Below are 14,210 nucleotides of genomic sequence, written 5' to 3'. Positions count from 1 at the left end.
ACCAGAGGAAATACCCTGCCGCCACCTTCCCTAGGGCATGCGTGGGCTTTGCAGCTGGCCCCTCCGGCGGCTGGGAAGCGGGGGAGCAGGAAGTGGAGAGCCTTGCGGCGACGGCGCTGGTTCCCCGTGTCGCCCGAGCAAGGCGACGCGGGGGTTCACAAATATAAGATGTTTTGGATATTTCAATATGGACTACATACAAACTGAAATAAGTGAACAAACACACTAAAACATGTCTATATACATCTGACTCATAAAAAAGTTAAAACATCTTATATTTGCGAATGGAGAGAGTAGTTATTTTACAAATACATGATTTAGTTTGTAGAGAGATACATGATTTTTTTTAGGCAGAGAAATACATGATTTTTTTAGTAAGAGCTTGATTGCATTATATTGAATTTTGCTTGTTCATGTTGTTTGTCAGTTTAGTTTGGATGCTGCTCATGGGCCGAGTATGAACGAACAGGCATGATGATGTCAGACTGATTGTGTATTCAATGGGCCAAGCTAAAATGGACTCTGGCCTCATCAAAACACACAGGAAATTCCCCTAAAAAACACACAGAGGAAAGAGGAAACAATTTCTCAAAAAAAAGGAAAGAGGAAACAAAAAAAAGTTTGTGGTGGGGAAAACGAAGAAACGGAAGATGCGCCGCCGCAGAGGTCGCCGCCAGCGTCCAGCCTGCTCCGGCTCTCGGTTCTTTCTCCACGAGGTCTCCCTCTACTCCCCGACCTTCAACCTTTAACTAATAAGTTGCGCAATTGCGCTCTCTACCACTCACATATCCGCTTAAGTGAGTACTCCCTCTGTCTCATAATATAAGAACGTTTTTGGCGCTACACTAGTGTAAAAAACGTTCTTATATTATGGGACGGAGGGAGTACTTGTAAGGGAGACAGCTCTTCTTTCTTGTTTAACAAATACAACATCCATTGGCGTTAGTGTATGTATTGTAGAATGATATGAAAAAAAGCGAAATTTGACGCCTGTTAAAGTTTGTGCGACCGAATCTTCCTCAGATTATTGTGAATCGTTAAGAACGGGCAAAATAATCCAGGTGCTAGGGTACATGCTTGTGCCATTTTTGGGCCTCTGGATTCGTAATAATGTACACTGTGATATACTTGAATGATACTGTAGAGATTCAATTAAAAAAAATCATATCCATTCTGAAACAAGAATATTCAATTCTAGTGCCGGACTGCACATCCATGTGATGTGAGGGGGTGGTGGGGAATCTGGGTAATTAAATGGATTTATTCTGCTAAACACAAGATTAGCCCTTGTGGCTTCGACCTGGCATGTTTAATGTACACACAGCAAGATCCACCAACCATAATTGTCGAAATTAGGCATACACGCATCACAAAACACATCTTCAAGCATGAAATGGTCAAATGGATCAAAACTTTGGTTTCTCTTTCTATAATTTGCTGTACATTTCTACTGTATACATGTTGGGAAAATTGTGCCAAGGTCAGCTACTCCTCAAAAAGGCGGATGCTAATCACATGGCGTCAAGAGTTACTAGGGAGTATCTATGAGCTAAGAATGTTTAGGAGAGAAACTCTGTTTTGGACTAATTTCCTGAACAGATGGCCTGCTTCACTCTCAAGATCTCCCATACTGCACTCTAACTCCTGCAATTGCTCCTCCTCAAAAATAGCTGCCTTTTTCTTGTGAAATGCCTTGGAAACAAGAGATTGTTTAGGCATTTCGATTTGCTTCGACAAGAGGTGGAGTGTGGACTCAAGTAGAGAGACCGTCAGCTCCCTCGCCTTGGTCAACAGCCTGACCATTCCACACTCTGCCTTCCCGGAAGCAGCCTTGTTGCATATCTTCTTGAAATGTTTCTTAGCCTTCTTTGCCAAGCGGGTATAAGACTGGATCTTGGCTTGAACGGCTGCATCATCTCCTTTTCTTAGAGCCACTTGCAGATCTTGGATGATAGTCTTCAACTCGACGAAGATCTCTTGCATGGTGCTGCAGAGATCCAGGAGCTCAAAAGAGCATCCCATCTCTCCATCCAACATCTTCCTCTACTGGGAGGAGCTAACTTTTTTTTTGGAACGAAGACGCTAGAAGCGTCCGGCTTTAAATTAATAAAGCCAACTGGCAGCATCACAAGGTTCAAATATCTTACAACCAAATAAAGTTAGGCCACACCAGCCATATGCTCATCACATAACCAAGTTCAGATAAAACAAGCCCCAACCGAGGCGACCACAAGAGTAGCAGCAGGTCGCCTCCACGCCGTCGAAGCCAAAAGAGACATGAACCAGCTCAAGCCAATTGCCGGAGTCGCGAGATACTATTGCCGATCTTCTCCATCGTGGTCTTCATTAGCTCAGCATCGCGTTGTTTCCCCAAAGGTGTCCACATCTGAAGAAAGAGATGGCATTTGATTATCACGTCAGCCGGGTGAGCATGAAACTTTTTCTCAATTGTCATCTTATTTCTAATCATCCAAAGGGACCAAAGCAACGCTCCCACACATCGCCATAACACCCTAGCGTTGGCCCCGTGCTGCGACTGCAACACAGCCAAAAGATCCGTTCCCGATCTAGGGTTCCAATTTTGTTGGAACACGTCCCTCACGGCACACCATGCAAACTTAGCTAACGCGCACTGGAAGACAACATGGTTCGCATCCTCGTGTAGCTCACATACTACACATGACCCATCAGACGGGCCGTTGCACTTGGCTACATTATCGGCCGTCGGGAGGCGATTTCCAAACATTTGCCAGAGGAAGATTTTAATCTTGAGCGGAAGCCCAGCCTTCCATAGCCCCCTAGCTATGTCTAGCGTGCTTCCCTTGGGAGTTTGCTGTACAGAGACTTGACCGAAAACTTTTGGGACGCAGTCAAGTCCCAGGACAGCTTATCAGCTCCCAAGCTGAGTTGGCGTTGAGAGAACTGGGCCTGCAGCGAGTCCCAACTCGCTGCTTCTATCGTCGATAGTGGCCGCAAGAAGTGAATCGCCGGTGGAGATGAGCGTAGGACGTCCCCCACCAAAACGTTGGTATCCGAGGCCACATTGTATAGCTGCGGGAAAACTTGCCAAAGGGGCCTATCAACGAGCCATTTGTCTAACCAAAACCTCGTTGACATGCCGTTCTTCACCTCAAAACTCGCACCTAATGCAAACGCCGGACGCACCGCCTGGATACCGTTCCAGAACGCCGATCCCGAGGACTTGGCATTGAACACGTTACTGTCCGGGAAGTACTTCGCTCGGAGCAGGTCCGCCCATAGACCGGACTCACTATTGGCTAGCTTCCACCACCACTTGGTCAACAAGGCGACATTCATAAGCTTTGAATTTGTGATTCCCAGACCACCAAAAAATTTGGGTCTACACACCGCCGCCGACTTGACCAAATGGTATTTCCTCTTTGTTCTAGCTCCTTCCCAAAAGAACTTGGAACGGGGGGTGTCTAACTTTACATGAACCCCATCCGCTAATAGGAACATCCCCATCGTGAAAAGAGGGAGGGAGGACAGGCTAGAGTTGGTCAGGATCAATCTAGTAGCAGACGACATGAATCTCCCTCGCCATGGGCTAACTCTGTTAGCCACTTCTCCGTATAGAGGCTCCCATTCGGAAATAGAGATTTTCCGATGAGTGATCGGGAGCCCTACGTGCTTAATCGGGAAGCTCCCAAGCTTACAATTAAGTAAATTAGCTATCCGTGTACTCTCTTGTTGGTCCATGCCCGTAGTGATAACTTCACTCTTAAGGAAGTTGATTTTTAGCCCCGACAAAATCTCAAAGGCAAGGAGCAGCAGCTTGATAGATGCTATACTATGGTTGTCCGGCTCGAACAACAGCATCGTATCGTCTGCATATTGCAAATGCGTCACCACCCCTGGGATGAGGTGTGGCACTAGCCCTTTAACGTGACTCGCCACTCTAGCTTTTGAAAGCATAGCCGCTAGCGCATCCGCTACGAAGTTGAAGATCAGCGGAGAGCTTGGGTCTCCTTGGCGGAGGCCGCGTTTATTACGAAAGAACTTACCCATCTCTCCGTTGATCATCACCGCGGTCTGCCCACAACTGACCAGGTGCATTATACAATGCACAAAGCCCGCCTCAAACCCCTTCTTGAGAAGCACCTCCCGCACGAGCTCCCAGTTCACTCGGTCATAGGCCTTCTCAAAGTCGAGTTGAGCAAAACCCCTTTCCCTTTGGTACGTTTCAGCTCATGCACGATCTCAAGGAGGGAAGTGGGTTACCTGAAACGTCCAGATTCTTGTCGGCGATGCGAAGCTTGGCGCTCTCCATGGAAGACAGGTCTCCCAGCTTGGCCTTCGCCCTAGCGCTCGGCTCCCGCTGCACCACCGGTGTCGCCTTGGACCGCTTGGCCTTGGCGCCCACATCTGCCGCCGCCAACTCCGTCCCCAGCTCGCCACGCAGAGACGCCGCCGTGCCGCGAACCGCATGAGTCGTGCTCTTGGACCCCAGCTTCCTGCCTGCCGTCTTCTTGGGCTGCCTGCCCGAGCCCCCGGAGCCACGCTTGCCCGAAGCCGGCGTGATGACAGCTTCATTTAGCACACAACCAGCATCAGCGGCCACAGCCACCGGAGAAGAGGGGATTGAGGCCCTTCCCGCCTCGCGCAGGACGCCTTCCATCGCCACTGGCTCCTGGATCCGGACAGGGACCTGCTGAAGGAAATATGCCCTAGAGGCAATAATAAAGTTGTTATTTATATTTCCTTATATCATGATAAATGTTTATTATTCATGCTAGAATTGTATTAACCGGAAACTTAGTACATGTGTGAATACATAGACAAACAGAGTGTCCCTAGTATGCCTCTACTTGACTAGCTCGTTAATCAAAGATGGTTAAGTTTCCTAATCATAGACATGTGTTGCCATTTGATGAACGGGATCACATCATTAGAGAATGATGTGATGGACAAGACCCATCCGTTAGCTTAGCACTATGATCGTTTAGTTTATTGATATTGCTTTCTTCATGACTTATACATATTCCTCTGACTATGAGATTATGCAACTCCCGAATACCGGAGGAACACTTAGTGTGCTATCAAACGTCACAACGTAACTGGGTGATTATAAAGATGCTCTACAGGTGTCTCCGATGGTATTTGTTGAGTTGGCATAGATCGAGATTAGGATTTGTCACTCCGATTGTCGGAGAGGTATCTCTGGGCCCTCTCGGTAATGCACATCACTATAAGCCTTGCAAGCAATGTGACTAATGAGTTAGTTATGGGATGATGCATTACGGAATGAGTAAAGAGACTTGCCGGTAACGAGATTGAACTAGGTATGATGATACCGACGATCGAATCTCGGGCAAGTAACATACCATTGACAAAGGGAACAACGTATGTTGTTATGCGGTTTGACCGATAAAGATCTTCGTTGAATATGTAGGAGCCAATATGAGCATCCAGGTTCCGCTATTGGTTATTGACCGGAGATGTGTCTCGATCATGTCTACATAGTTTTCGAACCCGTAGGGTCCGCACGCTTAACGTTCGATGACGATTTGTATTATGAGTTATGTGATTTGATGACCGAAGTTTGTTCGGAGTCCCGGATGAGATCAGGGACATGACGAGGAGTCTCGAAATGGTCGAGACATAAAGATTGATATATTGGAAGGCTATGTTTGGACACCGGAAAGGTTCCGAGTGGTTCAGGCATTTTTCCGGAGTACCGGGGGGTTACCGGGAACCCCCCCCCCTCCGGGGAGTTAATGGGCCTTAATGGGCCATGGTGGAAGAGAGGAGGAAGCGGCCACGGTGGGGGCACCCCCCTCCCAAGCCCAATCCGAATTGGGAAGGGGGTCGGCCCCCCTTTCCTTCTCTCCCTCTCCCTCTTCCTTCTTCTCCTACTCCAACTAGGGAAAGGGGGAAACCTACTCCTACTGGGAGTAGGACTCCCCCCCTTGGGCGCACCATAGGAGGCCGGCCCTCCCCCTCCTCCACTCCTTTATATACGGGGGAAGGGGGCACCCCATAGACACACAAGTTGACAGTTGTCTTAGCCGTGTGCGGTGCCCCCTCCATAGATTTCCACCTCGGTCATATCGTTGTAGTGCTTAGGCGAAGCCCTGCGTCGGTAACTTCATCATCACCGTCATCACGCCGTCATGCTGACGAAACTCTCCCTCGGCCTCAACTGGATCAAGAGTTCGAGGTCACCGAGCTGAACATGTGCAGATCGCGGAGGTGCCGTGCGTTCGGTACTTGATCGGTTGGATCGCGAAGACGTTCGAGTACATCAACCGCGTTACTAAACGCTTCCGTTTTCGGTCTACGAGGGTATGTGGACACTCTCCCCGCTCGTTGCTACGCTTCTCCTAGATATATTTTGCGTGATCGTAGGCGATTTTTTTGAAATGCTACGTTCCCCAACACTTGCAGCACCAGGTTGGAGCCGTACTCGTTGAAGGCCCCTGCCAGGTCGCGCGCCAGGGCAAGAGCACTCACCGCTGTGTCCTGGGTTGCCACCACCATCACACGTCCTTCCGTCGCCCCCAGTTTGTCCCAAGTTTCAGTATCAATGGAAGTGTCTTGCATACTGTCCTCCAGCTCCTCCTCTTGCACTCCCATCTCCACATCCTGCTTAACGCCATGGCCATCATCACCCGGTTTCTCTTTGCTACCCGCAGCACCACTCGGCTTGCCAGGGCCACCAGGGGGGAACGGGGGATCAGACCCTTCTGGGTTGGAAGGAGGTGGGGGATGCCAGACGTACCAGTACCACCAGCCCCGCCCCCTCCCCCACGGGTAAGCGGGAGTTCCACCTCCACTTTGACCTGGTAACCTTCATGGTTGAACCACACTTCGACCGTGCCATTTAACTTCCCAGGCGCTTTGCAAGCGATCTTCATTCTCACCGGCCCCAACCGAATGAGTGAAAGCTCATCGACCACGATCGGACGCCCCAGCATCTTGAAACCTTCCTTGATGCGATCCTCTCTGCAATGCTTCTGAGGGATGCCATGCAACTTCACCCACGCTTCCGGCATGACCATCGGCTGGATCTTCTCATGCAACATGTCACGCACCCTAGCAGTGATGTCATGGATAGGAAGAAAGAGTTTTCCACTCGTCTTGGCCATGTGCAGAAGATCAGCCGAGGGGAACACCACCAGAAAATCATCGTCTCCCACCTGAGACACCTGTCAATCCCACTCGCCTGCGACGATTTGCTTGAGTTCCTGTTGGAGGACCCGTAGGTTAAGCTTGCCCCGCTCCGCCGAGAGGATGGCCGCGTTCTCCACCTTCTGATCCACAGGCCCCTCTTCCTCTGAATCCTCCGCAAACTGAAGGCAGAAAAAGTCCTCCCCTGAGATGGCACTGCCCATAATCTGCAGATCGGGTGCACGGCCGCGCGTTGGGCAGTTGGCCCTCCTCCTTGCACAGGACGCAAAGAGGCTTGAAGGTGCACTTGGATTGGAAATGGCCTAGCCGGCCACACTTGAAGCACTCGATTTCCGGCACATCCTCCACTGGAATGGGCTCGCCCGCCGTCCCTTTGGAAGAGGACGAGTAAGCCACAGCGAGCGGCTCTGCCACCGCCCTCGGCTTCTTAGCAAGGGGATCCCCGTGGCCCCCACCACAGAAGGGATGCGGAGGAGCTAACTTGGTTGCTAGGCAGGCAGATAATCTCCTCAACACCATTGTAGATGTTTCCAAGCATCCTCAGAGCACCACATATTGTGCTGATGGTAGCAGAGGAAGAGATGCTTGCCTCTAGGCTGTGAAGCTCTTGCTCAACTTCAGCCTCGCTAGCTAGAGGCCTAGATGGCAAACTTGTCGATCTTAGGTGGCAAGCCATATCTGATCTTGAAGACTTTGCTGGTATTGTGGTTGGAGAGAGGAGAAAGCGGAAATTTTTAGTTTGCTGTGTCTACCATTCTGCCGAGGCCTATTTATAGAGATGTGTGGAAGCAGTGGCACTTGATTAGTAGACACGAAGAATCATGCCATTTCATCTCCCGGATGCTGTCTATCATGGATTGAGACCTGGCAGCGGTGGATTAGAACACCAAAGTTGTCTTGTGTTCAGTACAGTTTTTAATGCAAGCACTTTCGTCGAGATGAGCAATCACATTCCCATGTCCCAACTATTGGCAGCAAGAATGAGCTGTGTGGCTGAGTCTGTTGCTGTCCACTATTAGATAGTGGATGGGCGAGGGAGGGGCTGCTGGACTCTGCAAGGGTTTCACCGCTGGTATAGCCCGAAGGGAGCGATGCAGAGGCCTCGCAAGCAGACGTGGGGGGGGGGGGGGTTGGTCACCAACTCCATTTCAAATTACACCATTTTTAAAACTAAGGATTGCCTTTATCAAGGAGACAAGGATTACATGCTAGAAAATGATATGAAATTATTCCTAAAGTCTGACTCGTGCAGCTGTGCTCGTTCGCTCGCGCGAGCGCACGCGCTCCAGCCGTCAGATGCGTTCAACTTTTATTGATGATAGCGACAGCTAAGGGGACCGCGTCCCATAATTACGGAAGAGATACTAACGCGCATGCATGTGCTGACACACTCTTTATTCCGTTTCATTTAAAAAAAGTAATAACTTTTCAACCGAGCGTCGAAACAAAGATCCGTTTTCACCGTTAGGTTTCTCGCGACGAGATCTTCAAAACTAGATCCCATATGAGCACGTTTTGATAATTTTTAAAAAATAAGCAACTTTGATCCTAAACGAGGCAACTTTAGTTTTAAACATAAGCAACTTTTATTAAATTATATGTACTAATGAATTTATCAAGCAAGTATGTCATATACCACTTAGAAATCACGGCAAATAATATTTTTGACCGTATATGGGCAACTAAGCATCTTCGGTAGCCAACTTTGGTGATGACAACATATTTTGATAGGATAGTTGCATGGATTTGCCAGGACAGTTGCTTGGTTTTGTTATTGAAATTGTTTGTTTTTTGTTAAGATGGTTGCTTGGTTTGTTAGGTCAGTTGCTTGGTTTGCTTAGACATTATGCATTTTGTGTTTTGATAATGTAGTTGCATGGATTTGCAAGGACAGTTGCTTGGTTTTGTTAGGATAGTTGCTTAGTTTTGTTAGGACAGATGCTTGATTTATTAGGACAATCGACTGGTTTTGTTATGACAGTTGCTTGGTTTACTAGGACAGTTGCTTGGTTTACTAGGACAGATGCTTGGTTTGTTAGGTCAGTTGCTTGGTTTTTACACAAACCAAGATGATAGGAAGTCATATTAGACAAACAAGAAGAGTTGCTTACAGATAACACTAAAGTTGCCTATATACCACACAGAGTTGCTCAAAAAAAAAGTTCATCGAAACCTATCCATATGGGATCTAGTTTTGAAGAACTCGTTGCAAGAAACCCAATGGTGAAAACGGATCTGAATTTCGATACTCGAATCAAAAGTTATGGCTTTTTAAATTTTTTGAAACTCAAATTAATGCATGCGAACTGACGTGGCAGAGCATCTTCCTAATCACACGGGGGACAGCAGAGTGTGGTTGTTTTCGCGCGCGGGTGGCTGATTTCCGTTTCTGGCTGTCTGGTCGCGCGCACGGGTGGCTCCTTCCTTTTCTGGGAGAGCGCTCGGGGCTGCGATCGGGCGCCCGTGCGCCCGCGAGCCACGTCCGAAATTATTTTATATACCTTCAATACCCAGATATTGATTTTAAATGGAGATTTAGTTTTTCTGCAGTAATTTGTAATTTTCACATATGTATCTGTTCTTACACAACAAAAAACAAATAACAGCGACACTTCATAAATATGCGTCTGTGTTTTTTTTGGGGGGGTAGTAATTTATTCTGAAAACTACAAGCTTTTTCTGACTTCGTACTGGCATGTATAATGTACGCAAAACAAGATCCGGCAAACAAGGGTCTCAACCAAACTATTATGACAGCACAAAAATATATTGCGGGCACGAAATAGATCAAAATTTGGGATTTGTTTCTGTATTTTTGTACATCTGTATTGTATATACATCTGGGGAAAATGTGAGATTGGCTAGTCCTCAAAAAATCATATGCCAATAACATGATATGAGTGACAAGTCTCGTGGAGATCTATGAGCTAAGTATGTTTAGGAGAGAAACTCTGCTCTGGATTAATTTCCGGAACAGATGTCCTGCTCCACACTCAAGATCCCTGATATTGCACTCTAAGTCCTGCAATTGCTCCTCACAAACAACAGCTTTTTTCTTGTGAAATGCCTTGGAAACTAGGGATTGTTTAGGCTCTTCGATTTGCTTCGACAAAAGGTGCACCACGGACTCAAGTAGAGAGATAGTCATCTCCCTTGCGTTGATCAATAGACTGACCATTCCGCAATCCGTCTTGTCTGAAGTCGCCTTCCTGGTAGTCTTCTTGAATTGTTTACCAGCCTTCTTCACCAGTCTGGTGTAAGACTGGATCTTGGCTTGGATGGTTGCATCATCTCCTTTTCTTAGAGCCACTTGCAGCTCTTGGATAATGGCCTTGAGCTCAACGAAGATCTCTTGCATGTTGTTGCAGAGATCCAGAAGCTCGAGAGAACATTCCGTCTCTCCATCCAATATCTTCCTCTGCTGGGAGGAACAGACTTGGTTGCTTGGCAACTGGATGATCTTCTCAACAGCACCGTAGATGTCTCCAAGCCTCTGCAGGCCATCGCACATTGTCTCGATGGTGATAGATGAAGAGACACTTGTCTCTAGGCTGTGCAAATCTTCTTGTACTTCCGCCTCAGTGGTGTGATGCCTTGAAGGCAAGCTTATTGATCTTAGAGCAAAAGCCATATCTGCTTCGGAAACTAATCTCTGTATTGAGTTGGAAGGAGTGAGGACTTGAGGAGGAAAGAGCAAGTGTTGTCTTGATGTGTATAGTCTTGTCTTGAGACCTATATATACAGAGGATGGATGTGATGCAGCATAGTTTCGATGGTAGACAAAGGGAATCATGAAATTTTGTATTCCAGCTGCTGCCGATCAAGGTTCTTGATCTGGGAGCAGCATAGTGATTAAAACATTATAGCTGTCTAACTCTTAGCGTGTTACACTGGTGCGCTGGCTATCTTCCCGGTGAGATGTCACGTTGTCATGTTTCAGTGATGAACAGCAAGAATCTTCTTGGTGGTTTATAATAATGCTGGATCCTGGTGCAAGTACATGCATAGCTTTATCTATGTGTTTTTGCTTGCATCGTCGGTGCAAAGCTGTTCTAATTACAATGTCAAACCTTGATGTTTGGATCTGGCATGTTTAGGTGGCGTTGAGCAAGATCCACTGTACAAGGATAGTCTGCTTGTTGTTCGTTCAACATATTGTCCCCTTCTTTTTGGGTTTTGTATGTCATCTTCATATTAAGTAATTGTACCGACGAATTTGCAATGTGTTTTACCTGTTCTAATGATCTTTTACTTTTGCAAAAGCATGCCCTAAATCATCTCCAAAAAATCTCCAATGTAAATATATATTTATATAGTGACATTGTACATAAGCAAAACCTTGTTGGTACTGAATTTCTCCAAAAAAGTTGATTATATTCAGTTTCTTCCTTACTGCCGAAATGACCTTTAGTTGAGCATATGAGGCTATCCGCTGTCATGTCTCCATTATTTGCAGCAAAGTCATCGGCACGAGATGCAGTTTGTTCATGGATCAAAACAGGTGGCAACATGAAGCAAAATGAGGAGGAAGCAACCTTGTTGCTTCTTTGTTGTACTTGCTAGGTAGGAGGAGTTGACTTTACAATTCCTACATAACCTATTTCAGCGATCCGTCGAAATAATCCACGTGTTCTACAATTTTGTAGTGCATTGCGTGCATCTAGCTGACCTTATCACATTGTTATGTTCCAAGTATTGACAACAAAATCTGCATAGATATCTAATATATATGTGGGCACGAAATGAGCTGCTACAGCTTTAGATGGCTTGTCAACTCTTGTCTAGATTGTTAGTGCTTGGATGTGTAACTTGTATTAGGCATACAATCTGGTTGTTGGTCATTTGCCACACCTGTTCAATGTCCAAACTTTTCTTGTTGATTCAATATATTTTCCCCATTTTTTTTCTTGAAGCATTTCCCATGTGAGTAGCATGGCAGTTTCCTCGAAACCACAGAACACAAACGTCTAAGGTGTGCTTCTGGCTACATATTTATCCTGATCTAATAGTGCGAGTTCCATGCTAAATACTTGTCTAAAGTCAGAGAGCATTTTTATTTAGTATGAAGTTGTGTTAAGAAAACGTTATTCTCTCCTGAACCGTTCCACGTTTCAGGTGATTGTTCCATTGCCAGCTATATCAATATCAAGTATATATGATCAAAAGGGAAGTGGTAAAGAAGACAACATTACACCAAATCCCGCAAAGAAGCAAGCCGCCAGGATATAACGTAGACGACAGTGGCATCTGCATACATGAAGACAAAAATTGACCAAAAGGGATGTACCAAAAAGCTGGTTCTGATGATATGTTTTGCCATTTGTATTTACATTGGACTTTAGTGGGATGATCAGCAAATCCTCTAAAAGGTGGATGCCAATCACAGTCACAGGTAATTGCAGTTTGGCCTCTACAAGCTGAGAGCACTCAGAAGAGAAGAGAGACTCTGTTCTGTATCATTTTCCTGAACATGGTCTTGACTCCACTCTCTAGATCAGCGATGATCTCCAGTGCCTGCAACAGATCCTTCTTGCATGCGGGTTTTCTCTTCTGGAATGTCTGGGAGACAATAAGACACCACCTGCCAGAACCTAGCATGGCCAGTGGCCTCCTGTGCTTCTATAAGTATCCTGATCACCCTGCTGTTGTCATTGTGATCAAAACCAGTTACCTTCCCAACCTTCTTGACATGTTTCTGCATCTTGCTTGACACAGCGGATGTGGGACAGAATCTTGAGCCACACGGCCGCGTCATCTTCCCTTTTCATAACCAAATGCAGCTCCTGAACACTCATCTTTACCGAAAAAGGCTTTCGCCCCGCTTTATATATAAAGCAAACCACCAGCCACAAGATCCAAGAAAGGTTCACACCGCACACACACGCAAAGGTAGCACACTAACAAGGTCCACGAGGGTTTTGCTGTGGGCACAGCTCAACACGCCCTAAATAAAGAAAACAGGGTAGCATCGGCCACGAAGGGCTAATGCGGCTCAGGCGGAGGTGGAGGAAGCGGCGGCGTCAGGCGGGGGGCCATCACACGAAGATCTGCGATGAGGATGTCGATGGCATCTCGGTCTTGAGGATAGCTAAGCCGTCACCAGAGCTGCAAGTAACCACACATTTTGAAAACCGCGTCAGTAGCACGTCGAATGGGCGCACGCTGGATTACAAGTTTATTGCGGACCGTCCAAAGCATCCAAGCAAGCACCCCAATACCAAGCCTCCTAATGTGGCGGATACGTTGTGGAGAGGCTTGGATTTTCACGAAGAGGTCAGAGAAGTTGTTGTTACACCAACGTCCGCCGACCACCTCCCGGAAGCAACTCCAAAGGAATTGCGCGGACACGCTGGTGAAGAAGATGTGATTCAAGTCCTCTTCCGTCCCTCACAAGGGCCAGATCCCATCGCCAGGGACATTCCGCATGAGTACCTCCACCCCTGAAGGCAACCGTCCCCGGATCCATTGCCACAGAAAGATCTGAATCTTCAGTGGTAGTCTAATCGCCCAGATTTCCACAAGGGTCTCTGGGCCGGGAGCTGCCACAATGGCCTGGTATAGCGATTTGGTGGAGAACCGACACGAGGGCTCCAGGTGCCAGGAGATGCGATCGCTCGTCCGATCCATATCCGGGGTCTGCAGAGCAATGCACTCAAGGAGCTCCTGTCACACCGGTGGCCCAAATGGCTGCCGTAACGCGAGGTGCCCTAAGTCAATAAGGGCCACCTCGACGGAGATCCCAGGCTCCACCACGATGGAGAAAAAGTCTAGGAACCGGGCGGCGAAGGGGTGATTCCCAACCCATCTGTCGAACCAGAAGAGGGTACAGGCGTCAGACCCCACCGAGATGGAGGTCCCGATGCGGAGAACTGGAAGCAGTTGTACGATGGATTGCCAGAACTGAGAGCCGGACGACCGCTGACAGAAGGCGAGCGGTTGGCCCCGGAGATATTTGTTCTGGATGATGTCAAGCCAAAGGCCGCCCTCCCCATTCGCAATCCGCCACAACCATCGAGTCAGCAGGGCAATGTTCATGCATTTGGAAGACATGATACCGA

General features: G+C 47.5%; 1 protein-coding gene and 1 pseudogene across 1 annotated transcript; both read right to left on the bottom strand.

Moving 5' to 3' along the window:
- Positions 1–1,542: 1,542 nt before the first annotated feature.
- On the bottom strand, positions 1,543–7,828 carry LOC123165298 (uncharacterized; annotated as a pseudogene).
- A 2,133-nt stretch (positions 7,829–9,961) lies between these two features.
- On the bottom strand, positions 9,962–10,822 carry LOC123163761 (uncharacterized). The gene has a single exon (XM_044581147.1). The coding sequence runs from the start codon at positions 10,781–10,783 to the stop codon at positions 10,073–10,075; it is 711 nt and encodes a 236-aa protein (XP_044437082.1). The 5' UTR covers positions 10,784–10,822; the 3' UTR covers positions 9,962–10,072.
- Between the last annotated feature and the right edge of the window lie 3,388 nt (positions 10,823–14,210).

This window comes from Triticum aestivum, chromosome 7D (genome assembly GCF_018294505.1).
Source record: "Triticum aestivum cultivar Chinese Spring chromosome 7D, IWGSC CS RefSeq v2.1, whole genome shotgun sequence".
Taxonomy (NCBI): domain Eukaryota; kingdom Viridiplantae; phylum Streptophyta; class Magnoliopsida; order Poales; family Poaceae; genus Triticum; species Triticum aestivum.
Note: the sequence above shows the minus strand (reverse complement) of the source record. Positions and strands in the feature narration are given on the sequence as shown.

Excerpts from the sequence above, each read along its gene's own strand:
- LOC123163761 (XM_044581147.1), bottom strand. The coding sequence starts at position 10,783 with ATGGCTTTTGCTCTAAGATCAATAAGCTTGCCTTCAAGGCATCACACC.